The sequence below is a fragment of the Syngnathus leptorhynchus genome, chromosome 13 (assembly GCF_054491065.1).
Source record: "Syngnathus leptorhynchus isolate UIUO chromosome 13, UIUO_Slep, whole genome shotgun sequence".
Taxonomy (NCBI): Eukaryota; Metazoa; Chordata; class Actinopteri; order Syngnathiformes; family Syngnathidae; genus Syngnathus; species Syngnathus leptorhynchus.
This window is the reverse complement of record NC_141207.1, coordinates 7449533-7474195: the sequence shown is the minus strand read 5'-3', so window position 1 is coordinate 7474195 and position 24663 is coordinate 7449533. Positions and strand designations below refer to the sequence as shown.

General features: G+C 43.6%; 5 protein-coding genes across 10 annotated transcripts; 1 reads left to right on the top strand and 4 right to left on the bottom strand.

The window, feature by feature from the left end:
* Positions 1-357: 357 nt before the first annotated feature.
* On the bottom strand, positions 358-1840 carry btf3l4 (basic transcription factor 3-like 4). 3 transcript variants are annotated; one of them, XM_085928755.1, is made up of 6 exons: positions 1706-1840; positions 1414-1475; positions 1172-1285; positions 888-1089; positions 753-812; positions 358-597 (listed from the first exon to the last, which is right to left on the bottom strand). In XM_085928755.1, the coding sequence occupies exons 2-6, from the start codon at positions 1465-1467 to the stop codon at positions 551-553; spliced, it is 477 nt and encodes a 158-aa protein (XP_085784881.1). In that variant the 5' UTR covers positions 1468-1475; positions 1706-1840; the 3' UTR covers positions 358-550. The 3 variants fall into 3 exon arrangements, with proteins under 3 accessions (XP_085784881.1, XP_085784880.1, XP_085784879.1); XM_085928754.1 differs by having other exon boundaries at positions 1644-1833; XM_085928753.1 differs by having other exon boundaries at positions 1414-1833.
* Positions 1841-2294: 454 nt separating this feature from the next.
* Positions 2295-3737, bottom strand: ptgfr (prostaglandin F receptor (FP)). The gene is made up of 2 exons (XM_085928741.1): positions 2946-3737; positions 2295-2648 (listed from the first exon to the last, which is right to left on the bottom strand). Exons 1-2 carry the CDS (start codon positions 3735-3737, stop codon positions 2295-2297), a joined length of 1146 nt encoding a protein of 381 aa, XP_085784867.1.
* Positions 3738-5048: 1311 nt separating this feature from the next.
* On the bottom strand, positions 5049-17601 carry LOC147047277 (alpha-N-acetylgalactosaminide alpha-2,6-sialyltransferase 5-like). Of its 3 annotated transcripts, XM_085927360.1 has the most exons (12): positions 17386-17601; positions 16684-17173; positions 16013-16098; positions 15809-15942; positions 14385-14763; positions 14187-14301; positions 9508-9691; positions 7944-8057; positions 7632-7838; positions 6707-7116; positions 6528-6635; positions 5049-6450 (listed from the first exon to the last, which is right to left on the bottom strand). In XM_085927360.1, the coding sequence occupies exons 7-12, from the start codon at positions 9574-9576 to the stop codon at positions 6219-6221; spliced, it is 1140 nt and encodes a 379-aa protein (XP_085783486.1). In that variant the 5' UTR covers positions 9577-9691; positions 14187-14301; positions 14385-14763; positions 15809-15942; positions 16013-16098; positions 16684-17173; positions 17386-17601; the 3' UTR covers positions 5049-6218. The 3 variants fall into 3 exon arrangements, with proteins under 3 accessions (XP_085783486.1, XP_085783487.1, XP_085783488.1); XM_085927361.1 differs by lacking the exons at positions 16684-17173; positions 17386-17601 and adding an exon at positions 16186-16669; XM_085927362.1 differs by lacking the exons at positions 16684-17173; positions 17386-17601 and having other exon boundaries at positions 15809-15921; positions 16013-16120.
* LOC147047276 (choline transporter-like protein 5) lies at positions 9492-17687 on the top strand. 2 transcript variants are annotated; one of them, XM_085927358.1, is made up of 22 exons: positions 9492-9611; positions 11662-11710; positions 13291-13364; positions 13470-13548; positions 13621-13693; positions 13761-13874; positions 13949-14009; positions 14075-14171; positions 14232-14306; positions 14420-14532; positions 14608-14739; positions 14831-14930; positions 14990-15082; positions 15185-15275; positions 15351-15613; positions 15695-15789; positions 15863-15966; positions 16045-16118; positions 16235-16305; positions 16393-16481; positions 16545-16629; positions 16726-17687. In XM_085927358.1, the coding sequence occupies exons 1-22, from the start codon at positions 9575-9577 to the stop codon at positions 16842-16844; spliced, it is 2088 nt and encodes a 695-aa protein (XP_085783484.1). In that variant the 5' UTR covers positions 9492-9574; the 3' UTR covers positions 16845-17687. The 2 variants fall into 2 exon arrangements, with proteins under 2 accessions (XP_085783484.1, XP_085783485.1); XM_085927359.1 differs by lacking the exon at positions 9492-9611 and adding an exon at positions 10010-10057.
* Positions 17688-18034: 347 nt separating this feature from the next.
* On the bottom strand, positions 18035-23764 carry hook1 (hook microtubule-tethering protein 1). The gene is made up of 22 exons (XM_085927357.1): positions 23540-23764; positions 22993-23078; positions 22851-22923; positions 22640-22690; positions 22279-22411; positions 22103-22170; positions 21940-22002; positions 21733-21816; positions 21110-21273; positions 20896-21036; positions 20621-20822; positions 20423-20533; positions 20267-20354; positions 20127-20193; positions 19919-20059; positions 19762-19849; positions 19641-19672; positions 19489-19571; positions 19323-19423; positions 19149-19250; positions 18990-19058; positions 18035-18907 (listed from the first exon to the last, which is right to left on the bottom strand). Exons 1-22 carry the CDS (start codon positions 23582-23584, stop codon positions 18749-18751), a joined length of 2151 nt encoding a protein of 716 aa, XP_085783483.1. The 5' UTR covers positions 23585-23764; the 3' UTR covers positions 18035-18748.
* Positions 23765-24663: the final 899 nt, after the last annotated feature.

Sequence of the window (24663 nt, the reverse complement as noted above, 5' to 3'; positions counted from 1 at the left end):
TGCACTCACATAAACCAGATATTTGTGGTTGGGCGTCTGTATATGGTAGATCATATTTTTTTGGTGCTAAATTAGCTAGAGCATTAGACCACTTCAAAATAGAAATACAAATATATATATATATATATTGAAAGAGCCTGTTTATTCATTGTTCATCATATGACTACCTAATGTAGTATTGCTGGTTTGAATTCTTGGATGCCTCAATTGGCAGTGATGATGACAACGGCCTCTAAAAAAAATGTTAATCATCTTTATACTGTTTCATAAACAAACAACTTTCAACATTTAAAATGACTGACAGTGTGGCGACAAATGAATTATGTCAGCCTGCTTGGTCATCTGGAAAAAGAAAAGTCTCTCGTTTGTGTGTGTGTGTGTGTGTGTGTGTGTGTGTGTGTGTGTGTGTGTGTGTGTGTGTGTGTGTGTGTGTGTGTGTGTGTGTGTGTGTGTGTGTGTGTGTGTGTGTGTGTGTGTGTGTGCGCCCATTCTGATATGGATAAGTCGAAATGAAAACGTTGGGAGAGTTTTTCTGGTTTTGGCGCCGTCGTCAGTTGGCTTCATTCTTGGACGCTTCGTCAAAGTTCTCCACCAAATCTTCACGGCAACAAGACAACACAAGTAAAAATATGTATCATTTTTTTTCCCTCCCCTTAATCATGTGTCACTCCTGATTTCAAATTCAAAATTGGCAACCATGTACCAGGTTTAGGTCTTTTCTGCAATCGATACAACAAGCACAAAAAAACTACCTGGAACATCATCATCCTCTTCCTCGATGTCTTCTACTTTTGGAGATTTGCTGTCAAGTGCTGGAAAAAAAAAAGAATAAAACACACCAACATGTTCAGATCAACTTGATAATGCTAAATTGTTTTATCAAGCACCTTGGCGGGGGAACTGCTCAGCCAACTTCCGCAGGCTGCTCAAGCTGTCGGCCCCAAGCTGGCTGAGGATCCCCGGTAGCATCTCGGTCAGCTGCTTGCTCTCGGCGTGTCCCGTGACGGCGAAGGTGTTGGCCGACAGCGAGGCCTGCACTTTGGGGTTGTTGAAGTGGATCACCGAGCCGTCGTCCTTGATCATGTTGACCTGAATGACAGTCACGACCTGTTATTTATATTTCAGGAAAAACAATAACGCACTTCCTCATTGTGCTGTCGGAAGTATTTACCTCCTCAATCCCGGCAATATTGTTGACAGCCAACTTCTTTAGGGAACTCTGAAGCTTTTTGTCATCTGCTGTGGCAGTTCTGTGTACCACCTTCTTCTTCCTGCGTGCTGAACCCTGAAACCACACCAAAATATTTACATGCCTGGTAGTCTGAGGTAGTTAGTCCTCTGTAACAGACACGTCGAGTGATTTTCCAGTAGATGACAGAAGGTTGGGAAAGACACTCCCGAGTTCGCACTTACCTTTCCTCCTATCCGCACTTGGGCCTGAAGTTTGGCCAATTTTTCCTGATTCATCTTGTTACCTGCGATAAGATAAAATGTAGCTGAAGTCAAACAACAAATGAACGCACTTATGGAAATGAAGATCCAATTGTGATATTGCTTATAAAGTAACAGCACGCACGACGTGAAGCGAGCTATATTATTAGCTCCATCTCTGTGTAGCGCGACGACAACAAAACAAAACATACACAACAGCGTCTCGTACGCGACACGGCACATATTCCAACATTGTAACGTTTAATACTGCAACCTGTACGAGTTTCCACGGAGGCATGCGGGTTTTTATTTTCTTTTTTTTAAAGACTTAGTAATAAGAAACGGGTTTTATTAGTCACAAATGGATGTGGATTTATTTTCTTCCTCGTTGTAAAGTTATCAACGTTTGTCAACGGTGCTGCCGTCGTGTGGATGATTGAGGTATTACAACAACAAAGGCCCTCACGGAATCTTATGTAAAACGTTTATTATTATTTTGTTAACATTTTTACGGATCGCTACTACCTTTCAATTACACCTCAATCCGACAGGTTTTAATATATTTTTTATTGACTCCCATCCACTGTATAGGAATACTTTTCACATTATACAAAGGACTTGATAGTGACAACAATAGCTGCCTTCATACGTAAAGACAAAAGATCACTTTACAAAATAAGTGCTGTGCTATTAAACCACTGATCCAGCAACTGGAATTTTTACTCAAAAGTTCCACCCATCAAACATTTAATAGTGAAGCCATGAAATTACACACATTGCACATCATATATTATACGAGAATTAACATAGGTGACTTGATTTACATCCCATACTGTTTCCCATCACTATCTTCCCATTTTCTTTCAGCCTTTCTTCCACACGGATAGCACCATGTGAAACACCTCGGTCTTGGAGTCGTCAGTCAGACTGATGTTCGTGTTTTGGACGAGCAAGCCGTCAAAGAGGCTGGCCGGTGGGTCGAACTTGGAGAGGCTGGAGCTTTGCAGAAAGCTGTGCCGCCAGCACGCCGGCTCCTGGGACTTGGACCTGCAGCAGCGTTGTAACATAAGAAAGAATTTCTTCAGCACGGCCTTCCTCAGTAGGATGTAGACCCAGGGGTCAAGGATCTGGTTCCATGTGGCGATGCGCAGCACAAACAGCAGTTTGTCGGATGCTGGGTCATAATCGTCTTTGGAGGTAAGAAAGATGATGCGGGTCTGTAAACATGAAATGAACAAGAAATCAGTCAATACTATGAGATGAATTGTTTATGAAATAATAGTGGGTAAATAGTACTTTTCATTTACACTCAAATGATATGCTAATGCATAATCGGGAAACTCTGCTACCCAGTGGCCAAGTTGAAAACTCCAGAAAGAACTGCAATAAATGAATCTTTATGCAAAATGAATATTCTGGTGAAATTTCTCCAATATTTTCCAATATCGTATTTAATGGTCTTCTAATGTGTGCCTTGGCTCAAGAAAATAATTTCTCAGGGTCATTTTATTTACCAGTAAAGGTCCCCAGCATACACAGGAAACCAACATGATGGCCATGAGCTGGCAGATCATCTCAACGTGGTAAGATGTTCCTCGGCTGTGATGCTTGCGGTGCATGGTGGACAACAGCAGGGAGCAGCTGGTCACCGTGTTGCAAATGATAGAGAAGAGCAGAGCCATCAAGCCTAGCAGGGAAAAGAGCAGAGGCAGGAACACATCCAACCAGTCACTGGGCTCATCCAAATTATAAAAGCACCAGCTCCTGGAGCTCTGGACCCTATAGGACCTCCTCAGCGCCACAGGCAGGGCAGCCACCAGGGCGGCCAGGAGCCAGATGACGGACAGCAGCTTGTTCATGTGGCGGAAGGCCAATCCGGTGGAGTGGTAAAAGGGCTTGGTGATCCCGATGCAGCGCTCGATGGCCATGGCGCTTCCCAGGAACAGCGGGCTCAGTCCGAAGAAGACCAAGGTGGCGCCGAAGAGGTTGCACACTCTGCCCTGGGGGTCGAACGTCTCCCATTGCTTGCGCAAGCTGTAGACGTAAATCACCACCGAGCCGTTGACCAGGTGGCCCAGAAGGTCGGTGGCCACCAGGCTGGTGGCGAACACTGAGAAGGGCGCCCTGCTCTTCTGCGGCATGCGTTTGGGGGATTTGAGCAGGATGAAGAGGGCCAGGCTGTTGGATAGGATGCCGACGCTCATGGAGATGACTGAGGTGGTCACCGACCGACTCTCGGCAATGCAGGTGATGTTTGTGGGCGGGGCTTCTTTCCAACTCAGATCAGCGTTCTCACCGGCCGACATTGTGGGCTTGGAATCTAGAGAATATCAATAATGTCACAAAAGTAAAAAAGCATCATGACTGGATAGAAACGCAAAATAACATGAAATGGAGCAGCACGCCATGATAATGATTTCAAATCAAACGTGAACTATGACAGGGATGTACCTTTCGTTTAATCAGTCTCACTAATGGTTACAATTATTATTTCGTCATTGCGCCATTTGCGTAACTCCATTTTTCAGTACTTGGACCTTTTGGACTTACAAAAGGTTAATTGTTCAGGTGCTTTCCTTTGACATTTCAAAACAGTCAGCATTTGACTGCATAGAACATTTCAAGGAGGACATTGTTTGACTTAAAAAAATAAAATCACATTTATTCAAAGCAAGAACGCAATTGAGACAGCACCACCAAGGAATCACACAAGAATGTTAATTGATGGCAGGGAAAAAACTCAAACTTTCACAACATTAGTCAAGAATATTTAAGACAATACAAGAAAGATATTTGGAGAGGGAAAGGAAACGCTCATGATCCAAAACATCCCTGATCACAAAATAAACAAGTCACATTCAACCTCAGGATACAAAACTGCCACAATGACACTACAAGATGAGGTTTCATTCTCAAATGCAGATTTTGGTGATCTCTCAAGTAAATCTACTCAAGTATTAACAAAAGTAAGCTAGAACAGACTCCTGAATGTTGAAACATGCACATGCATTTTTCTCAAACAATAACAAAATTGGAAAAGATTTATTACCTGAACCTTGTTACCTCACGTCATGAAGCTTCTCCTGCCTTTGTGTAGTCTACTCAACTTTTCTTGATTTCGTTCTCGATGTCGTTGATGAAGTGGAGATGTGCTGTTTCCTTGGCTCCTGACTCCCAACTGTTGCTGCTGCATAAAAAAAAAAAAAAAAAAAAAGCGCTTCAGTGCTGTCCGTCAAACATACGTGTCATCCAACGGCCTGGGCTCCTCCAAGTAATATGATGAACATGACACAAACCAGCACACACACGTTTGCAAATGTGTGGAGATGTGAGATTGGCTCTCCACTGATAAATAGCGCTGAATCATACAAACCTGCCAAGCAACTCAAAATGAGCTTCTTGGCCTAGATCCAAATAAGAAATCCTGCACAAAGACTTCATACAGATGCAGGAAGGATGCAACAAAATCTTGTTTTCATGCACTATTATAAAATGTTTTCAATGTGTTGCGCAACACCACCACCACCACAAGAAACAGCAATGAAATTTCAAAAAACAACAAATTTAATTGAGGCGGCTAAACACACAAAATGTCAGCATTTCATATTTTCGTTTGTACATTTTTGTCCCTTTTTTTCTGTCCTATTCATTTGTCAAATCCTTTTCCGGGTTTGACATCACGCGTTCCAAGTGTGCTTTAACAGACAGAAACGTGAGTCATGTTGGACTGGAGTAGTCCTAGAAAATAAGCCGTAATGTTGGCTTCTCGCTACTTTTCTGCACCTAATCACAAAAAAAGAACAGCAACAGCAAAAGTCACAAGTATCAAATGTACTCTTCCCCCTGTTCGTACTCGTCATCATTTTCTCACCATCAAGTGGGCCTAAATGGTGCCCAGTCAGTCATTATTAAGGTGCCACAAGTAGGAAAAAAACACCTTCAATGAACAATATGTTCCTTGTCACTCCTTTGCAGTTTTTTAAAAAATTAATCACTATTTACAAATTCACATTTTTGTCTGTCGCTCTTTGCAAAGTCATTTGCCTATTAGCATTTATTGTGTTTTTTTTCTGGAATACCCTAAAAAAATAGACCAGATTTCCGAAAGTAAGAAAACTGTAGTGCTTGTTTGTAATTAATTTATTATTTAATGTGTAGTTAGAAAATGAATGGCGACTTAACAAAAAGGAAATTAAATATAGAAAATATTTCTAGCCGTTGTTATCATTCTTGCCAGCAGATGGCAGCATGACCTTGTTATTTTAACAACTTGGTCCTCTCAAAGCTGAACAAATATGAGAGTAGTGATAAAAATGAATTGATGCCTATTTGATTTGTTGACATATAGATTTAAAATGAATATGATTTGTATTGTCTATCTCTCTGCGGATTGTGGCTCGTGCAGCAAGATGCTACCTGCCCAGATGTCAGAATTTTTTTTTTTTTTAGTTTTACAGGTTAGCGTTCACATGAATGAATTGTGGAGCTTTCTAATTCCACCTGAAGGGCTGGTGCCATCTGTATGCAGGACACACGGGTCACCTTAGCATAACACCCCGTCTTGGTCCAGAGCACCTGAGATCATTAGAATTCCGCACGCAAGCTTGCTTATGTGGTAAAATGCATAAGGCGTTCCTTGTAACACACGGGAACAGGCAGCAGTCAAAAGCACCCCCCACCAATACAGGACAAAGCATATAAGGGATTCCGTAGCAGTCCTGTTGTAATATTTAATGATCAAAACAAAGTTTGATCCAAATGAGAATCTCGCAAGCATCTGGAGGATCTCAAGATCCAGTCTGAATGGCACTGGAGGCTTTTATTGGCGTTTTAGGCTTCCAGTCCGGCTGGTAGAAATGGATGTCGAGGTTCTGAGCCCATTTGGCAAAGACCATCTTCTCTGTGATGAAACGGTGGTGACTCCCTCGTCGGCTTCTCTCGTGAGATAGGTACATGGCGCACTCGGTGGGGCCGGACGGCTCGTAGTAGTGATACGGCACTGATGGACTGGAGGGGGATCTTCAAGACATGGGAAGAAATCAGTTTGCTTGAGGAAAAATAGCACAACAAAGCATCTACTGAAAATGAGAAGGTACCTGCAGTGGTCAGGTGGTACCATGCCATAAACGTTGATCCTGTCACATAGCTCCAAGGCCATAGCCATCGTGAACCAGCCCGTACTCAGCCAGGTGTTGGAACTTTTCCTGAACATAAATGTTGATATTTATATCCAAATCAATTCCTATTGATTACTGAGCATCATCCCAACATTTACCTATCAATGCCAGTTTCATTTTTGAAAAGTTCATCAAAGGCCATCATTTGAAGTCGAGAAATGATATAAAGTTTGAGGCCGGGCAGCTGCTGGTTCAACATCTTCAGATGGTTGAACACGTGGCCTCTACCGTCTCGTTTCATGCAGCTGTTGGGTCCCCAGAAGACGAACGCCGTGCCTTGGGTGGTGTTGAGCAGCTCTCGTTGCCTACGTAGCACCCGCTGCAGGCTGGAATGCGCCACCACACGGAGAGTGGTCCGTCGGCTCACGTCCCGCTCGTAGCCCACGGTGGGGGCGTCGTTCATACGGATGACGCAGTCGGAACGCTCGATTTCGGGGCCCCTCTCTCCGCCGGTGAGGTGACCCGAGCTGGTGATGAGTGCGCACGTTCCACAGTGCATCTTCAGAGTCTATGAGCCAAATGGAACACACTGGTTATAAAAAGTCTACACACCCCTTTTACAGTTAGTTTCATAAAATAATGGAGAATAAGTAAATAGAAGTACATCAGCCCCAAAAGATGCCAGCCCACCAGGTATCTGCACCGCTTGGCAGATGGCCAGTCCGGCAGAGCCCTGGGCTGTGATTAAAATAAATTGGGACCAACATAAATCCCCAGTAGTAGGATAGACACACTTTTTCATCTCCTCTCTCTAAAACATCGAAATAAAATGACAAAAATCTTCTTTGGGCTTCTCCCCATGAAGGTCAAAACCAGCTTTGAGATCATCATCATCATCATCAGCAATGTAATGCTGGCAAAATGTGATGCCTTTGCTCCATGCGGTGTCACTTGACCTCAAACGCCCCCTGATGAAAAACAGGATGTGCAAAATGTCTGCTGTGGTTTGTCAATAAGCTGCAGGAAGTGCTGTGTGGGAAAGCAAAATGTCCAAATGAATTTGAGAAGAAAAAAACGATTTACCTTGCGATCCATGACACCTGTGTAGCCGCCTAGCGTTGATACCAAACGCATCCTTGGTCTCGTAGGACCTTCTTTATGTCGGGAGGAGGAGGATGATAACAATGAGGATTGTGGTGAGGATGATCTGTCACCACCGGATCTTCTATTGTACGCCACTATCAAACTGGTAACCATGGTAACGACAAGAATGCTACAAATTCCTTTCCACTGCAACAGAGAGACAAGACAAATACGTCATCGTCATAGAAAAAAAAAAGGCACATATCACCCCCACCCCACCCCGCCCCCCCTACAGGTCTAAAATATAATTACCAAGCGTATCCTCATTTTCCTCTGCCCTCGTTTGGAGCCCTCATCCTTTTCTCGGCCAAAGCTCGTACGTAGCGTCGGTACCGCTTGTCGCGCAGTGGGACTTGAACGCGGGACCTGAAGAGAAACAACGTTCCGGTGACGCTGCTACTCCACCCCTCCCTCCTCCGTTTCCTCATGCAAGCTTGCGCAGTCTCTCTTTTCTCCTGCATGATCCTAAACGCCTCCGAGTCTCGAGTGAGGCAAGTCGCAAACGTAGAGCACACTAAATACTCTTATAAATTTAATTCGTGTGAAAAAAATAATCCGGATAATAATCGGTCTATATTTTTTTGAAATGAATGTCACAAGCACAAGCAACGTTTTGCAGGAAAAAAAAAAAAAAGTCATTATGCAAGCCTCCCAAAATAGAAAGTCCTTCAACTCAGCTCATTCGTTTGTTTGACACTACAATCAATACAATTTGCAACTCACTCCTACAAAATAAAAGAGAGACAAAAGTGAGATAGTATCTTCGGGCTCCTAAGACATGAAAAGAAATTGAATCCAACAAATTATTGCTATGCAATTTTGGATCTAAAAACGCAAATTTCTCGCTTTTCTAGATGTGTGGGACATCTACCGCAATAAACTGAAATGGATATTGAGTATTCAGAATTCCGTTGCAGCTCTGGGTCCATCTGCCTGTGCTATCTATTTATAGCATCAAAGCCCAATCGCAGCACAAATTCCAAAGGATACTCTTGAAAAAAAAATAAAAGAGAAAACCCATCACAACGATGCCCTTGTAGCTTCTTTGGTGTCCTCCGTGGATCTTCAGAAGAAGTTCTGCTGGCCGGTGTATCTTCACTCAAACACTTCTTTAAAGGGACAGTGTCTAGCTGTCGAATGTTTTGATTGATGTTCGTTCGTTTTAAAAACACACTGTTCATTTAAATATGTAAAAAAATACATGTAAATTTTTTTGGGGGGGTAATTGCTAATTATATTACCTTGTACACTGTGTGTACGTGAGCGTGCATACATTACTTGTGGGGGATTGGGTGGGGGGGCGTGGGATCCCATTTAACCTAGAACCGCCTCTGCGTACGTTGGTTTACGGTGCTCTGTAAATAAATATTACTGAGTTAACCATGACCCAGTTACTTATTTCCAATTGTCAATTTCAAATGTTAACGGACTGATACATGGATTTAAGCACTCTTTTGTTTACATAAAAAAGGGGGGGGGGGGTCTTTGCATCTCTCTGCAGGTTTTTTGCCTAACTTTCTCTCCTGAGAAAAAAAAACAAAAGCGGTAATTTTTCACTCTTTTTGTCCGACATTCTCTATTTTGTATATCTGCAGAAGTAAACAACGTGAAAGGCCATCGAGGAAAGAAACAAAGAAAAGACAGCTGCGGACCCTTTAAGAGCGTTTTGGAATAATTCATGAAGTGAAGCTGTAAACACCGCTGAAGCAAAGCTGCGTGGCCGAAGCATCCTTCACGATCTCGGAGCCAGGTGGCCGCGTGTTTTGTTGGACCCATCCATTCCCGTCCGTCCCCCCACTTGCACACCTCGACTCACCTCATCATATGCGGTCCCCGGGTCCAAGGCGACGACGGCGCTGCATCGGTCCCGATTGAAGAGTGCCATGGCTCGGAAGACGGTCGTTCCATCCGCGTATTATGGTGAATCTTTCTTTTGTCATCATGACAGCGCTCCCCGGTACCTCTCGGTGGTTCGGATGACTCCAGTGAAGGAATGTTAGCTGGTAACAAGACAAACGCTTTTGTAACAAGTTGGAATTTATTATAATAATAAAAAAAAAAAGGTTGTTAGTGTTTCCGATAGAGCACTGTCGGTTCTTTTGCAACCACGGGATTTTATTGATTGATATTGATGTATTCATTGACATTTATACACGCACTCGCGCTTTTACGCACGGTGTGTGTATATTTTGAATTTGTTGCTATATATATATATATATTTTGTCGTCAACCCTCGTCGTCGTTGACGCGTAAAGGTGATGACAGTGACATCTCGTTCTCTTGAGTAATTGTTGAAGGAAGCAGCGAATTGGTTCATCAGAATTTCTGACACTAGCTCAGAAGGACAATGGCAAAGGATTCAATGGGTGAGCTATTTTATATTGGAAAGACATATTGAAAACTACATTTTAATGCTGTCACTGAGGGTCTTAACCTTATATAAGGTGGACATTTTTCATAAAGTTCTAATGGGAAGTAAAAAAGGGCATAATCATAATAATAATTAGCCCTAGTTGGCCATGTGCCAATTATGGCCAATTATGTATAGTGATGTATTCTCATCACAGGGTAAATACAAATCAGGTCGACTTACAGGCAGCATAATACAGTGGTATTGTTTCACCTTTGGTTTTACGGAGACAAGTCAATTAATGAGGTTAATTGTGCCAATGCATCAAGCTAATGGAGCATTTTGTAGTGTTATGGTGTGAGCAAGTGGTAGAAATAGTAATGGCACCATCAACGCTGCATTCATCCCCCTTTTTTATTTGAGGATACTCTCTATGACGCTTATTTCTTTCGAGTAGTAAATGTCAATGCGGTTCTCCTGTTAATCCTTGATTTAAGGTTCCTCTGGTGTGTAATTATTGAAATGAAGATAATATCATAATCATTCAGGGACGGGGTAGCTGACGTGACTAGATAGTTCCATTGAAAAAAAAAAAATGGAGGGAGAAGTGTTAAGTCTGGCACGAAGTTAATTAAGAAATTTCCCGCATGGGCGGATTCCCTAAATCCTGCATTCTCACAGTCAGCCAACATAGACGCTTAAAGATGAAGTCCTGTCACACTCTGGATGAAATTACACTTTCGTCAAAGTCGTAATGTGACAAAGTAAATCCAGAATTTTTTTTTTAAATAGCTATCAGAATCTACTTTACTGTGTCTTTGCCCCAGTGTTTCAGACTAGCTTAATTTAATTATCGCAATAATTGCCAATTCAACTTATCAGAAGAGGATAAAGAATATATGCATTTATGTATTGTCATGTTATCTGTGGACATATGATGGTCTTTTTAAATGTTCATTAACATTCTCATGTTAAATGTTCAGTTTGACAATAAACCTTTTTGTCACTGGTGGACAAAAAGCGAGGCTTTCCAAGGAAGTTGTCAAGGTCACACGGCGGCAAAAACACTTCAAGTCAAAAGCACAGAGCAGCAGGCTAGCTGTCAACGGCTGACAATCTCAGACGCTAACGCCTCTCCTGGGGGGGCCGAATCCCAACCCGCATCCCCGCTACTGTTTTTTAAAGAGGCTGTCAGCAAGTCTTTTTTTTTCTCAAAGATGATCCGATCGGCTTAAGACAAAAAAAAAATAGATTGCTGACTACGCCGTTCTCCAAAGGTTGCTAATATTTCAAAAGATCCCAGTGGGACGCTACTAAGTTCATTTAAAGCACAGATCCGGATATCTTGTCTAAGACAAGAACTTCAAAAGATAGCAAGGAAATGGGGAAGGGGGATGGAGATGATCTTGAAACAGCGTTAATATTGGAAGGAAAAAAATAAAGAGCCATCTGGTGCCTCTTAGCTGCGGTGATTGCATCCGAGATGGAGCCCAACGGGAACTGTGGGCGACTGGTGTGAGAGAGTCCACCAAATATTCCATGCACAAAACCAACACTTTGGCACAGCAGCCATTGGAACCACAAAATGTAGTTAACTCCACTCATATTTTGTCTTTCTAGGTGAGCCATGCACTTTCGACCCAAAGTTCCGAGGGCCAATTCACGACAGGTATTAATTATTCTCACTATCATTGTTTTTTTTTTCGGATGAATTCTAAAAAAACGATTTATTTTTGACTACTTCTACCAAAATTTGATCACAGCCCGTGATGCGTGTTGTGTTGATTCCAAACTATTGTGTAAGCTCTCTCTTGCCTGGTAGGGGGACAAATTGATCATTTGTCATGCTGGGTTAATACAGAGCGAGGTGCAGTGCCGGCGGCGCTCTTTGCTTCACCACACAAATCAATGAGCATAAGTCAAACTGGTGCTGGCTGGGAGTTCAGCTGATGGCACATGTTCTGAAGTCGACACAAACTCACACACACACAAAACCACAAAGCTTTGCCCTAGTCTGTGGGTTTAGCATCATGCTAACAAATGACCTAATGCTAACCAATAGCATAGAAAATAAAAATGTCCAAAATTGTTTAATTCATTCTGCATGTTGTCCTAATCCATCATATGATAGATTATTTAATTTATTTAAAAAAAACATAAGTATTTATTGTCATTTTTTTTTTTCAAATATACTAGGTGACAATTTAAGGTCCATTCAAATGTGCTTATCTTCATCCACATTTATGTAATGGATGAGAAAATCCATAAGCTCAATACATGTCTTTTTTTTCGCATTCCCTTTGTCAAGGCAACCATTTTTGATATTGTTGTTCTTCTGGATCTTATCTAGTGCAAGTGTTCCTAATAATGTGGCTCATAGCTGTTGTGGGATTCCAGTGGAAGAGATTTTTTGACTGAAGCAAACCTCCCAATGGGCTCCTTCAGTTTTTTTTGGTGGATTGTTTCTTGACGATTTAGTCCTTCTCAGATGTAATACGGGATATTATCTCGTTTGGATTCAACGTCTGGAGGCTTCTATAGGAGTGGTTTGGCTTTTTTTTTTTTTTCTCTCTCGTCTGCAGAACATCTCGCACCACGCGTACTTTGATGTTTTGTTGGCTGAGAGGCTTTCTCCTAATGAGAACCTTCAGAGAACATATTGTTGCTCATGTTTTGACGCAAGCTCTCACCTGGGCCTTTAACAAAACACGATTGAAAGCAAGTCACCTTTGAAGCCCCGCCTACTCCAAGTGATAATGACTGCGGCCTGGCTGCCTTCCCGCGATAAAAGAACAAAGCCGACTTGTTTTCATTGTCACTTTGTCAGGATGCTTCTGAGGTGACTTTGTATTGCTGTGTTTGCTCTTTGTCTCGATAACGAGGCGTAACTCTCTGGTTAAACTGTGAAGGAGCAAGGTCAACTCACCGCCGGCCATCTTGATCGTCCATAACGCCGGACGGCCAAGTGGTCGTTAGCGTCCACTGTACGGAGCTTTGAAGGAGGGAGGTTGCTATCCGCAGCGGTTGCCATGGCAATTTAAGCACCGCTTCTTCTTCAATTTTTTATTATTTTTTTTCAAAAACGCTAATTAGGTTTTTTTCTCTTCATGTCTCATCTTGTCCCACTTTCAACTGCCTTTGTGCCTTCATTGTTTCCAGAATCCACATGGATGAATGAAATACTTTTGTGTCTCTTCTCATTTTGGATCTTGTTCCTACATTTTTATTTTTTTTTTTCTATCTTTGCAGAGAGCTGACGGATGTGGTCTTCTGTTTTATTTTTGTCATCGTCATCTTTGCTTACATCATCCTGGGCCTTGTGGGTGAGTGTGTCACACTGCTGATGACATCACACAAATGTTGGCTTGGCTTAAAAAAAAAAAAAAAAAAGACATCATCAGTCGCTGACACCTTTTCGTGTTTTCCAGCCTGGGTCAACGGCGATCTCAAGAAAGTCACCTTTCCAACCGACAGCTACGGAACGCTTTGCGGCGAGGGGAGCAATAAGTGAGTCTTCATTGTCGAATAGCTCCGAAATGTTCTGACCTCTTTCTTTTTCCTCACCCCCCCCCCCGGCAGAAACAAAACCAAATTGTTCTACATTGACATTCTTAGCTGTCTGAGCCTTGACCTTCAGTGCCCCACCACCCAGGTGAGACGCAGAGCTGACCCGAGATTGACGGACCTTCTCATTAACGCCGTGTTGTTGCCTTCTCCAGCTCTGTGTTTCGGAATGCCCTCAGCAATTTATGTTACTTCTGACTGCCGTGAAAAACGACGACGAGTGGAACTATTATAAGAAATTCTGCAAACCGGGAGTAACAAAGAGCACGGTATGAGAAACCATGTTGGGTAAGATTCTACTTTCTGAAATCACTCGGCCTTTTTTGTTTTTGTCTTCTTTCAGTCCGTTCCTCGCCTCTTAGCCAATGAAGATTGCCCATCCGTGCTCTTGCCGAGCTCAGCCAGTAAGTCGAATGATCAGTACGCGGTGTTTTCATTTCTTCACCGTCCCCCTTTCTCCCTTCCGTAGTTTTTAATCGGTGCTTCCCCATTGTCACGAACCAATCGGAGTCATTGGAAGCTGGCGATAAAAAGATCAGCGCCGCCGACTTGAAAAACGCTAGCAGGTAAGAGCCGCTTACCGTTTTTGAAGATCGTGTTATTTTGTCTTCTCTCTTACGTGACAGCGTGGCCATGCGGGCTAAAGATATTAGCGCTAAAATCTTTGAGGATTTAGCCGCTTCCTGGGAATGGATCCTGATGTGAGTTGATAAAACAGAAAGTTAACACACTTGTAAAATAGTTAGAAAGCATAAATAAGGGGCGGGATCTAGGTGTACCTAATGATGTGACCAGCAAATGTCTCTGCTGGTAGTGGCATGGCAATCTCCATGGTGATCAGCTTGATCTTCCTCCTGCTCTTACGCTTCATCGCCGGCGTGCTGCTGTGGCTCATCATCGGCGCCATCGTCGGCGCCATCGGTTACGGTGAGTTTGGCGCCAGTTCGTCCGATGCCTTTTCGAATTGGATTCTCCAGCTATGTGTGTGTGTGTATACGGCAGGTATCGGCCATTGCTATTGGCAGTACGCCAGTCTTCTCGGGAAGGAAGGCGCCGACATCACCATCTCCCAGATCGGCTTCCAAGCAGACTTTCAAGTCTATCTGGAGCTGAGTCAGACGTGGTTCATTTTCAGTACGCCAGTGGGTTCTCTCCGACCTGTGGGGGGGAAGAAGAAAAAAAAAAAAATAACAAAACTAAATCCACATGTGGTCTTGTTTTAAAGTGATTGTGCTATCTGTGATCGAGGGCATCGTTCTACTTATCCTAATTTTCCTGAGGGAGCGACTGCTCATCTCCATCGCGCTACTGAAGGAAGCCAGCAAGTAAGTTGCAACGATTTTTTTATTTTTGACTGCTTTCACATCCCGATTTTTATTTTTAGGGCCGTTGCACACATCATGACTACTCTCTTCTATCCCATCTTTACTTTCTGGCTGTTATGCCTCTGCATCGGTTATGGAGTGGTGGTGACAATGTATCCTTGAGACGCCATTGTTTGGTGGTGGGATAGAAATGGTTGAATCTGTATATGACAGGTTGCAAAAGTATTCACCCCCTTAACTTGTTTTAACTTTAGGTATTTATCAACGTCCGGTGTTGCCGTCTACAAAATTAAACCTAAAAATAGCCAATGCAACTTAGGCGACAACACTACATGCGATCCAAAGGTTCTCCTTACAGTTTCTTTCGTTCCTCTTGGATGGGAACATTTGAAATAACACAACTGTGATTGAATTTCTCAGAATTTCAGTCAGATCAACCTTCCTGAGAATTGTAGCAACTCGCAATGTTTTTTCCACTCCTACGACGGTGAGGGCTTCTACCACAGCTACATCATGCTCCTGCAAGTCTTCAACTTATTCGCCTTCCTGTGGCTGGTTAATTTTGTCATGGCGCTCAGCCAGTGCACCCTGGCTGGAGCCTTTGCTACCTACTACTGGGCCATGAGGAAGCCCAAAGACATTCCAGCATGGCCGCTCGCTGCGTCTTTTAATCGGACCTTACGGTAGGTGGCTGAACGGACACATGTTGAATGGTCACTATTTGGAAATCACGTGGTTTTATTTGGAACTACTTCTTTTCGCAGATACCACATCGGCTCACTGGCCTTTGGTTCGCTCATCCTCTCTCTGGTGCAAATGGTCCGCATCATTCTGGAATACCTGGATAAAAAACTCAAGCGTAAACTTTTCAACCGTACCAGATTCCAACTTTGTTGATGACTTTGTTGACGTGTGGCTTGTGTTCTTCTCAGATGGCCAGACTAGGTGTGCTCGCTTCATGATGTCCTGCCTCAAATATTGTTTCTGGTGCCTGGAACGTTTCATCAAGTTCCTCAACAAAAATGCATACATCATGGTGAGTGACTGGATTATTATTATTTTTTTTTTGGTTGCTCAACTACCTGCAGAGACTCATTCGCTGTCCTCTCAACAGATAGCAATACATGGAAAAAACTTCTGCACCTCCTCCAAGGATGCTTTCTTCCTCCTGATGAGAAATGTTATTCGGTAAGCTTTTTGCTTGAGTAGTTTCACTCAAGGGAAAATAATCACTGCACGCATTACTCCAACTAACCACCAGAGGGAAGTGTGGTACATTTAAGGTTGTTTCCGCATGTTTTTAGGGTGGCCGTCCTGGACAAGGTAACCGACTTCTTGCTATTTCTGGGAAAACTTCTCATTGCGGGAACTGTCGGTGAGTCCAGCAGCGCTATCTGAATTGTCTTGAGTTCCCAGTTTTCCTCCAAATTAAATTGTTTTCCTCTGATTTTTTCTCCCCTAGGTGCGCTTGCCTTTTTCTTCTTCACCCGTAAAATCCCCTTCATTAAAGGGCAGGCGCCGACGCTAAACTACTTCTGGGTCCCTCTAGTGGTAAGGAATGTAAAATGCTTTTTGTTGTGATTATTTTCATTTTAATTGTTTCCTTTTTTTCAGGCAGTGATCTTGTTATCCTATTTAGTTGCACATGGCTTTTTTAGCGTCTACTCCATGTGCGTGGAAACTTTATTCCTGTGCTTTTGTAAGTAGTCTTATTTTCCATGACACATTATGACACTGACTTAAAAAAAAATACTACTCAATTCTTGCTGATTTTGGTTCTGCTTTTTTTCCCCAGGCGAAGATCTGGAGAGGAATGACGGTTCTTTTGCTAAACCCTACTTCATGTCTCCAGAGCTGTGCAAGATCCTGGGCAAAAGTAACGAGGTCGTGCAAAACGATAGGTCATCCGAATGAGCGCCTTGGCTGTTATATGAAAAACAAACGAATGAACGATACTCACCTTCCTTCTTATCTGCTCGTGGGGACGTCACCGATTTTTGAAATGCGTCTTCCGGGAGGGCTTTAAAAGACAACTCCGTTGAACTCCTCACTTTTGGATGCATGTTCTTTTTGTGTGTGTTGCATTTTCTGCCTTACTGTTTGCAATCACATGCCACAATGATGATTAGAAAAACAAAATGAGGATTTACACTGAGGGGCACTTTGGTCTTCTGGTGAAATGTTTTGGATTCACTTTCCCTTCTGCAGTGAACTGTGAAGTTACCTAGAAAGTCAATGCAGCCCTGTGAAAATAGCAAAAATTAAAAAAAAAAAAAAGTAAACATGTCAAATGTAACTGGAAAAAAAAAAACTTGATTATATAAAAAAAACACTGGTCAATAATATAAAACTCATTGCCAAAATAAAAAATAAAAAACATTTGCTATTTTTTGCAGGTAAGGGAATAAGATTTTTAAGATCAAAATATCCATTTTTTTTCATGGAAACATTTTACCTTTTGAGAGAAATAAATGTATTTTCCCCTTGTAATAATGATGATAGCAAATTTAGAAGAAGCTACGGTTGTAACATGGTTGACTTTCTTTATCCTCTTGACATGTCCTAGCATGATTCCTTTAATGGCTCCTGATGTTTGCCATTTTGGTTGCTTTCTTCCACCACATCTAAACAAAAGAAAAAAAAGTTGTGTATTATATAGAAAGTCGTGACATCACTGCACATGTCCATGACGCACATATATTAACTGTACTGTAAACCAGACTTGGTGGGAGGTCAAGACTCAATTGGGGGGGCTTGATGGTGTTTTTATGTGCCTAGTTGTTCGGGGGGGGGGGTGTTAAAATTGTTCTTCTGTGGTTTTAGCGCTAATACCAGAAACTTTTAGAGATACAGTTTGTAAAAGGATGTCAAAGCCATTTTGGGTATTTTTTTTTTTTTTTTATTGTTCAGATGTAGTGCTGTTTTAATACTAAGTCTAATGGACACGTGTCTGAAGGTTATTCCGTCTTCTTTTGCATAGAGGACTTTTTGTAATCAATGAAATCCAATGACAATGTTGAGTCCTTTTAAATAAAATGGAATGGTTTTAATGTGCTGTGAGGTGGTTACTGTAACTTGGAGGCCAACAAGATTCATTTATATTCACCATTTTATTTTGTTCAACATTTCTCATTAGGTACAGATAAGCATCGAGCTATTTGATCTTAACATACAAGAACCTGCATTTAGCTCTAACTAGGTTACTACTTGCCTACTTGGAGTCAGATTAAAGTATTAACCAAAAACCAGAATATTTATGAAAAAGACCAATCTTGTGTGGGACATTTGGATTAATAAAAAATGTGTTAAAAATGACAATATTTATTATCAGTGCAACTCTACTAACATGACAGATGCTGGTTGTCTCAACTCCTGATTGTACTTCACATAAGCTTTTATTTTGTTAAACATTTTTTTAAATAATATTTTAGCAACTTCCTGGCAGGTGTGAGCGGTCGGTGGCCGGCACCAAATCGACCAAACCTCCCGTCACGCCACTACGGTCAAGTCTGACATTTATGTACAGAATGCAAGCTAAAGGTTCCTGGGGGTCCTGTTCAGTCAGCGTGGGAAATATGACGGCCCACCTTAAATCTCGTCATCCTCCATGAGTGGACATGTTTAAGGTCACTTGAGGGTAGCTCAGTGATTCCCAACCAATATGCCACGACGGTGTCACGAGAGGTCGTCAATTTCAAGATTTTACTCAAGTAAATAAAAAATAAAGATTTTGCTTCCTGCTAAAGATCCGAATCGGCCTCGAATATTCCAATAAAGGTCGGGAAACACCGAGGGGAGGCACGTGGCTCGAAGCGGCCCTACTTTGAGGTGGCGCTGGGCACGCTGATGGAGAGCGCCCGGCGAGGGGCGTTGGACACTTGGCGCTGTTGGGACAAGAAGGACTGGCCGGGGGATAGCACCGGGCCGGCACGGCCGCCCAAGCGTGACTCGATGGCCAGCCTCTGAAAGTTCAGACTCTGAAGGGGGAGACAGGCGTGTTCCTCCGTAACGTGGGCGTGGGCGACGGCGTGGGCGGCGCAGTCACATCTTTGACCTTACCTTGTTGTACCAGGCGGAGACTATCAGCTTCTCCTCATACTCACGTAGTCGGGCCTGCTCGCACTGACGCTGCGGGTGAGATGTTTCACCGAGTGCCACGCTTTAATCTGACATTTGTGAGTAAATGGACATGCGGATGGAAAGCTTTCAAAGAATTACCTCCAGGTTGAGGATCTGTTTGTCTCGTTCTCCCAGCTGGTTTCTCAGTACCTGGATCTCAGCGGTGGCCGGGTTCAGTTTAGGGTCCAGAGCTTGGATCACCTGGAGGCAGGGACGCCAAAAGGTCTCAACTTCTTCAGCGCACCGACCACAGCAAAAGACTAAGCGACTCACATTGCGAGCTTTCTCCAGGTACATTTTGTACCTTTCCTCCATGGCCCTCATGTCGTCGTCCTTCTTTTTCAGCGCGGCCATGAGCTCGTCCACTTTTAGCGCTAACCGAAACATTTGGATTCGTGAGCGGAACCCCGTGTCGTCGGTGTGTCGGCGTGAAACTCACAGTTCTGAGTGTTCTCGGGTTGCAAGTCTTCCAGCAGCTCTTTTTTCTTCAGGATTTCATCCTGAGCCTCATTCAGCTGGACCCTGAAGAAACAAAGACGTTTTTGCTTACTCAGCATATTTCAGCTTCCATCTTGATGGTTGATGGCTTACATGTGAGCATCCAGTTTCCGCTTCAGGTTTGACTGGAGGGGAGGGTGGAATAGGAAATATTTAATATTGATTCAAAACCTATCCTGATGGCACATCTGCTAAAAACCTTTGGTCCACTCACGTCATCGGGCTTGACCGCCTGACTCTGCAGGGCTTTCTGGAGGTCCTCAACTTGTTGCTGCAGCTCGCTGACCCGCTGGCGACTCAATCTGGAGGGGACACGAAGCGAGGTGGTTACATTGCAAGCGAGGTGACCAAGAACGGAGTGAGCCCAAAACCTGTTCTCTGTTTCCAGTTGGCTGTGACTCTTGTGAGCGTCCTCCAACTGAGCCTGCAGGGAGATGATCTTCTCCCTCTCAAATTCCTCCTGCTGCACTCTCAGCATTCTGTTTTCGTGCTGAAGCCTGATGAACTTCTCTCTACAGGAAACCCCGAAAGCGGTCAGTGGTCTCGCGGTAATGAATTCTGGTATCGGGGCTGTTTTACCTGTGCTCGATAGGGATCAATTCTGCTGCCAGGTTGTCTTGGCTGGGGCTCCTGGAAGGGAGTATCCCTGTAGAGTTTGGATTGTTTAGAACTTGGGAGATGGATGAGCAGGCTTTGACGACTTTCAGAATGTAGCGTACCTGCTTGGGAGAGCTGGTGCTGTTGGGCTTGGGTGCACCGAAGCTCCTCGTTGAGCTCCTTCAGAGAGTCTCGCTCCACGATGATGCGCTGCCGGCAAAGTGAAACGTTAGAAATGCCGTCCCCCGTGATCCTCGACCATTTCCCCCCGATCGCACCTCTTTCTCCTTGGTCACCAGCTCGTGTTTCTCCTCCAGCTTTTTCAACTCAAAGGCCTGATTGTCCGCTCGCCTCGTTTCATCTGACAACTTTCTGTGGAGCTCTTGGACCTGATGGGTGACGAGCAGCATTTCTTAGTTGATTGCTTTTGATTCCAAATCAAATAATTTGCCCGACAATAAGTGGTCCAGCGCTACCTGCCGCTTGTACGTCTCAAGCTGAGCCCGGGCGGCATTGGCCTTGCGCAGTTCCTCCTCTAGGCTGACTGTGTTCTGCATGTAGATGGTATTGTTCTCTTCCAGAAGTTTCATCTGCCTCTTCAAGTCCCCCAGGTTCTCCAGCTTTCGCTTGTACGTCTCCACCGAGGCCTCCAGCATCACCACCCGGTCCGAACAGTTCCTGAAAGGTTGATGCAATACAGGCATAAAAATGTAATGGAGGAAATCCATCTTTTGGACTCCACCAAGCAAACCTCAGCACGTCCAGCTCGTCTTTGAGCGATCGCGACTCCTCCGCTAGACCCGTGAGCTCGTCGTTGCGGTGTTGGACCTCCACCAGCTGCTTCTCCAGCTCCTCGCAGTGGATCCTGTAGTCGTCTTTGGCGGCCTCCAGCCTGAAAAAAAAACCCCACCGGTTCTTAAAGCTTTGCTTCTATCTCCTGGTCGTGACGTTTTTTTTGTTCTCACCTGAAGTTCTCCTCCTGCAGCACTTCCAGCTGCTGCTGTAGCTGGCTGTGCTTCCTCCCTGACGGTGTGTTGGGGTCATCAAACGTGTCCAACTGATTGGCCCGGTCGGTCAGGATGTCATTCTCGGCCAACAAGCTGTTATGTTCCTCTTGGAGAATGGCCACCTGAGCAAGAAGTTCCGAGAATAGAAAATAAAGGTAACCTCAGAGAAGGAGCGTCTTCACGGTCCAGCAGTAGGGCAAGTTAATCCATGCACAAACACACAGTTAGTCATGGTGGACGTGTAAAATTATTCAATTCACACAGCATGGCCACAAAGCGTCCCGATGGAGCCGCCTGGTTAGCGTCAAGATCCAAGCGGCACGGGGGTTTAGTTCTCTGCGCACGTGGGACTTACCTGGCGGCCAAAAGGGACAAGTGAATCTGTCGAGAGTCTGTTTGAAGATGTGGATAGGTCAGTGCCTGCTCATGAGCGCTGTGTGAACGCAAAGTGCCGGGCAGACTGGATAAGCTAACAGTCCTTCTGCCACAGCAGCTCCAGACAATGGCGAGATTTTGTTGACATTGACCCGCAGACGTGTGGGTGTGTGTTCCCGCTCTGTGTTTAGAAGAAGCAAAGTCACCTGCTGGTCCAACTCCTGGCAGCGTTGTGCGAGGGCTTCCTTCTCTGAGGAAAGTTCTGACAGTTCCTCCAAAGCTTTTTTTAGCTTGAGACACACACACACACACACCAATCTTAATTAATAATTTGCTCATTTGCGCTTTGGAGTTTTTATTTATTTGCTCTTAATACAAATGTGATTTTTTTTTTATTTGGATTTTATACTGACCTGCTGTTCCAGGTCCCCAGACAGTTCTGCTCCTAAAGGGGTCATGGTCTCTCTATGAAGGAGCTGCAAAAAAAAAAATCATACAAAATAATAATAATACATTTAAAAATTAGGCCTTTCATCCATTCACTCCACAGCAAGAAGTATGTAATCATGCACAGACCTCCTGTATGGCCGCCATGACGACATGCTGCACAGATTCCTCAAGTGTCATGATGTTCTGAATGTATTCTGGAAATAGAGAGATGTACACGAAATATGGTGGAATAGTGATATACGAATGAATATAATCGAATGAATAAAATCAATTAAATCGCCACAATGTGGCGAGTACCGCACCTTGCCTGCGCTCGCATCTGACGGCGCAGCCCAGGACGAGCTGCAGCAGCCTGCCCAGCTCCACGGGGTCCGAGTGCTCGGCAACCAAGGCCACGTCAGGCAGGGGGAAGTCAGACAGTCCCTGGACCAAGACCTAGTTACCAAGTACAACGAGTTACACCGAGCACCGAGGTCGACCTTTTGCCTCGACGGCCTGGAGATGTGATTACATTAGCGCATACCAAACATAATCCCAGCTTTATTAGTCACAATGCAGATTGTTTTCTTTCTTGCGCGTCTTGCTAACAACACAACGATGCGCCTCGATGGACATATGAACACAATGAACGAGATGAGCAGGCGCTGTGACCCTCCAGCATACCTCGTTGTAATACTCTAGCACCATCTGCAGGATCTTCTTCAGGTTGTTCCACTGTGGAGGTCACACACACATTTAGAGATAAGATTATTAGGTCATAGGGTGTAATTCAATTACAGTGGAACCTAAATTCTCTGTTAAATAGGGAGGAGCAGCAGCGTCCCCTGGAGGAGGGGAGGAGTATAGCAACGATAACTAAAAGCTGTTTTGCTACCTTCAGCCTCCAGTTGTCATCCACGTCCGTTTTGATGCGAACGAGCCATTCGTCGGTGAACCACGAGGGATCTCTGCACAACACAAGCAGCAAAGTTTAGAAATAAAATAAAAAGTCCACCACTGCATGTATGTCTCCTCACATTTGCTGCAGAGCCTGTGATATGGCGACTCCGGTGGTCAGGTCTTCGACTGTTGTGCATGGTGCAGAGTTGTTGAACGTCTGCAGCTGCGGAAGAAATAAAAAGGTGAAAAAATATTTCCAATGTTTTCTTCGCAAATACCTGCGGTTATTTTCTTAGCCTACTTATGGGAATGTTACTTAGAGAAACTAGGCTTAATTAAAAGGATGTCGTCGCTAGTCTGCTAGTTAAACAGATTTGTGTTCTAAATGCAGTCGCCTGAAGCTCGATAGGCCAAGTGGCTCACCTAAGAACTCTGAGTGAACTTGACACTCCTCGCACAAGTACATTTCTACAAGAACATCCCAAGACTAAGTGTCTTACCAAAGACATTTGATTCAATTGATCAAAAACTACCAGTGGTATCGGTACTTAGTATCGGTGCGTACTTAGAGTGAATAGTAGTGTGTATTTTAATGGAAGAGCCCGACCCGACCACCTCCAAACAGGTGCTGGTTTCCGTGTGTCACACAGCAGGTGCTCTCCAAAAAACAAACATAAAACTCACCCATATTATGAGGCTTTCAACCAAAACCGTTTTGCTCTCGTCCATTTCCCGATTAGGCAAATAAATACATCGATTACGTCCTCTCCACCTGTACGCCAACCCCGTTCTTTCTCTTTTTTTGCATTTGACCTCACCTGCTGTCGACAAGTAAAGCTTTAACGTCAACTACGTAGAAACGGTGGACGTAACAGTCGCTCCGCCACAAATGGCGTAAAAGCGAACGTGGATAGCGTATTGGCTCTTACGCCTTATTTTCTCAAGGTTTCCGCGCAGGCGGTGTATCCAATCAGCGTCGATGCGTCTGAAGATTGACGGCTGTGTAAACCAATAGCTGGGGGTAAAGAGTGATTCCCCGCCCTCTTTTTTATCCCGTTTAAAGGGCCAGAACCAAATAAAAAGCACTAGCAATTTAATTAAGAATCGTGCATAAGTGTTGCTTGAGTTACTTAAAATGAATTAATATAATTCATTAATATAAATATAACATACATAGTATGTCATTTTATCTTCTGAAATATTGTGCGTATGCATTCCGATCATCTATTTTAGATAGATAAATGTATTAAGATAACTTTACCGCAGTCATAAAAGTGCAGTAATAATAATTTATAAAAAAGCTACTCACTATTTGACTTGAAATTTTTCAAATATCTCTCTTTATCTGCGATTGCTAAAAATAAAGGCAAAACACACAAAACCTGGTGATGTTTAATGGTGACACAAGACTGGACTTTGGTGCGACAGCCTCTGATCTTTTATCACTCATTCAAGACTGAACCCATCCTGACCCCCACTGACTGATGAGTGCTATTTTTAGTGTAGTGCTTCCTAGTTTAAGGTCACATGGGGTGACAGAAGCAATCAATATTTGCTAGTGGCTGCTCTAAAAGAAAATATTTCACCATACAAATATTAGATATTACCATTTAAATTGAGCGTTTATAGTTAACATCACCATCAGAATGTGTGACTGGAAATTTCCCACAATTTTCAATTTGCGCAATAAAAAAGTTTCTCTGATGATGGAATTCTCCAAAGTTATATTTATTAGTCATGTGTGTTGATTTTATGGTATCATAATAAGGTAGAATGACGTGTCAGGTAAATAATTGTAAGTGGGAATG

What these genes read in the sequence shown, in the direction of transcription:
- btf3l4 (XM_085928753.1), bottom strand. Translation starts at nt 1,674, where the DNA reads ATGTGCCGTGTCGCGTACGAGACGCTGTTGTGTATGTTTTGTTTTGTT. An exon ending in AAGTGCGGATAGGAGGAAAG is followed by an intron (nt 1,286 to 1,413) that starts GTAAGTGCGAAC and finishes GTGTGGTTTCAG; the next exon opens with GGTTCAGCACGCAGGAAGAA. An exon ending in AGAGGATGATGATGTTCCAG is followed by an intron (nt 598 to 752) that starts GTAGTTTTTTTG and finishes GTTGCCGTGAAG; the next exon opens with ATTTGGTGGAGAACTTTGAC.
- ptgfr (XM_085928741.1), bottom strand. Translation starts at nt 3,737, where the DNA reads ATGTCGGCCGGTGAGAACGCTGATCTGAGTTGGAAAGAAGCCCCGCCC. An exon ending in TATGCTGGGGACCTTTACTG is followed by an intron (nt 2,649 to 2,945) that starts GTAAATAAAATG and finishes TCATGTTTACAG; the next exon opens with ACCCGCATCATCTTTCTTAC.
- LOC147047276 (XM_085927358.1), top strand. Translation starts at nt 9,575, where the DNA reads ATGGCTCGGAAGACGGTCGTTCCATCCGCGTATTATG. An exon ending in CGGGAGTAACAAAGAGCACG is followed by an intron (nt 13,875 to 13,948) that starts GTATGAGAAACC and finishes GTCTTCTTTCAG; the next exon opens with TCCGTTCCTCGCCTCTTAGC. An exon ending in TCCTGGGAATGGATCCTGAT is followed by an intron (nt 14,307 to 14,419) that starts GTGAGTTGATAA and finishes CTCTGCTGGTAG; the next exon opens with TGGCATGGCAATCTCCATGG.
- LOC147047277 (XM_085927360.1), bottom strand. Translation starts at nt 9,576, where the DNA reads ATGGCACTCTTCAATCGGGACCGATGCAGCGCCGTCGTCGCCTTGGAC. An exon ending in CAGGTGTCATGGATCGCAAG is followed by an intron (nt 7,117 to 7,631) that starts GTAAATCGTTTT and finishes TTTGGCTCATAG; the next exon opens with ACTCTGAAGATGCACTGTGG. An exon ending in GTACCACCTGACCACTGCAG is followed by an intron (nt 6,451 to 6,527) that starts GTACCTTCTCAT and finishes CATGTCTTGAAG; the next exon opens with ATCCCCCTCCAGTCCATCAG.
- hook1 (XM_085927357.1), bottom strand. Translation starts at nt 23,584, where the DNA reads ATGGACGAGAGCAAAACGGTTTTGGTTGAAAGCCTCATAATATGG. An exon ending in TTGAGACGTACAAGCGGCAG is followed by an intron (nt 20,534 to 20,620) that starts GTAGCGCTGGAC and finishes GTCACCCATCAG; the next exon opens with GTCCAAGAGCTCCACAGAAA. An exon ending in TCTCCGCCTGGTACAACAAG is followed by an intron (nt 18,908 to 18,989) that starts GTAAGGTCAAAG and finishes CTCCCCCTTCAG; the next exon opens with AGTCTGAACTTTCAGAGGCT.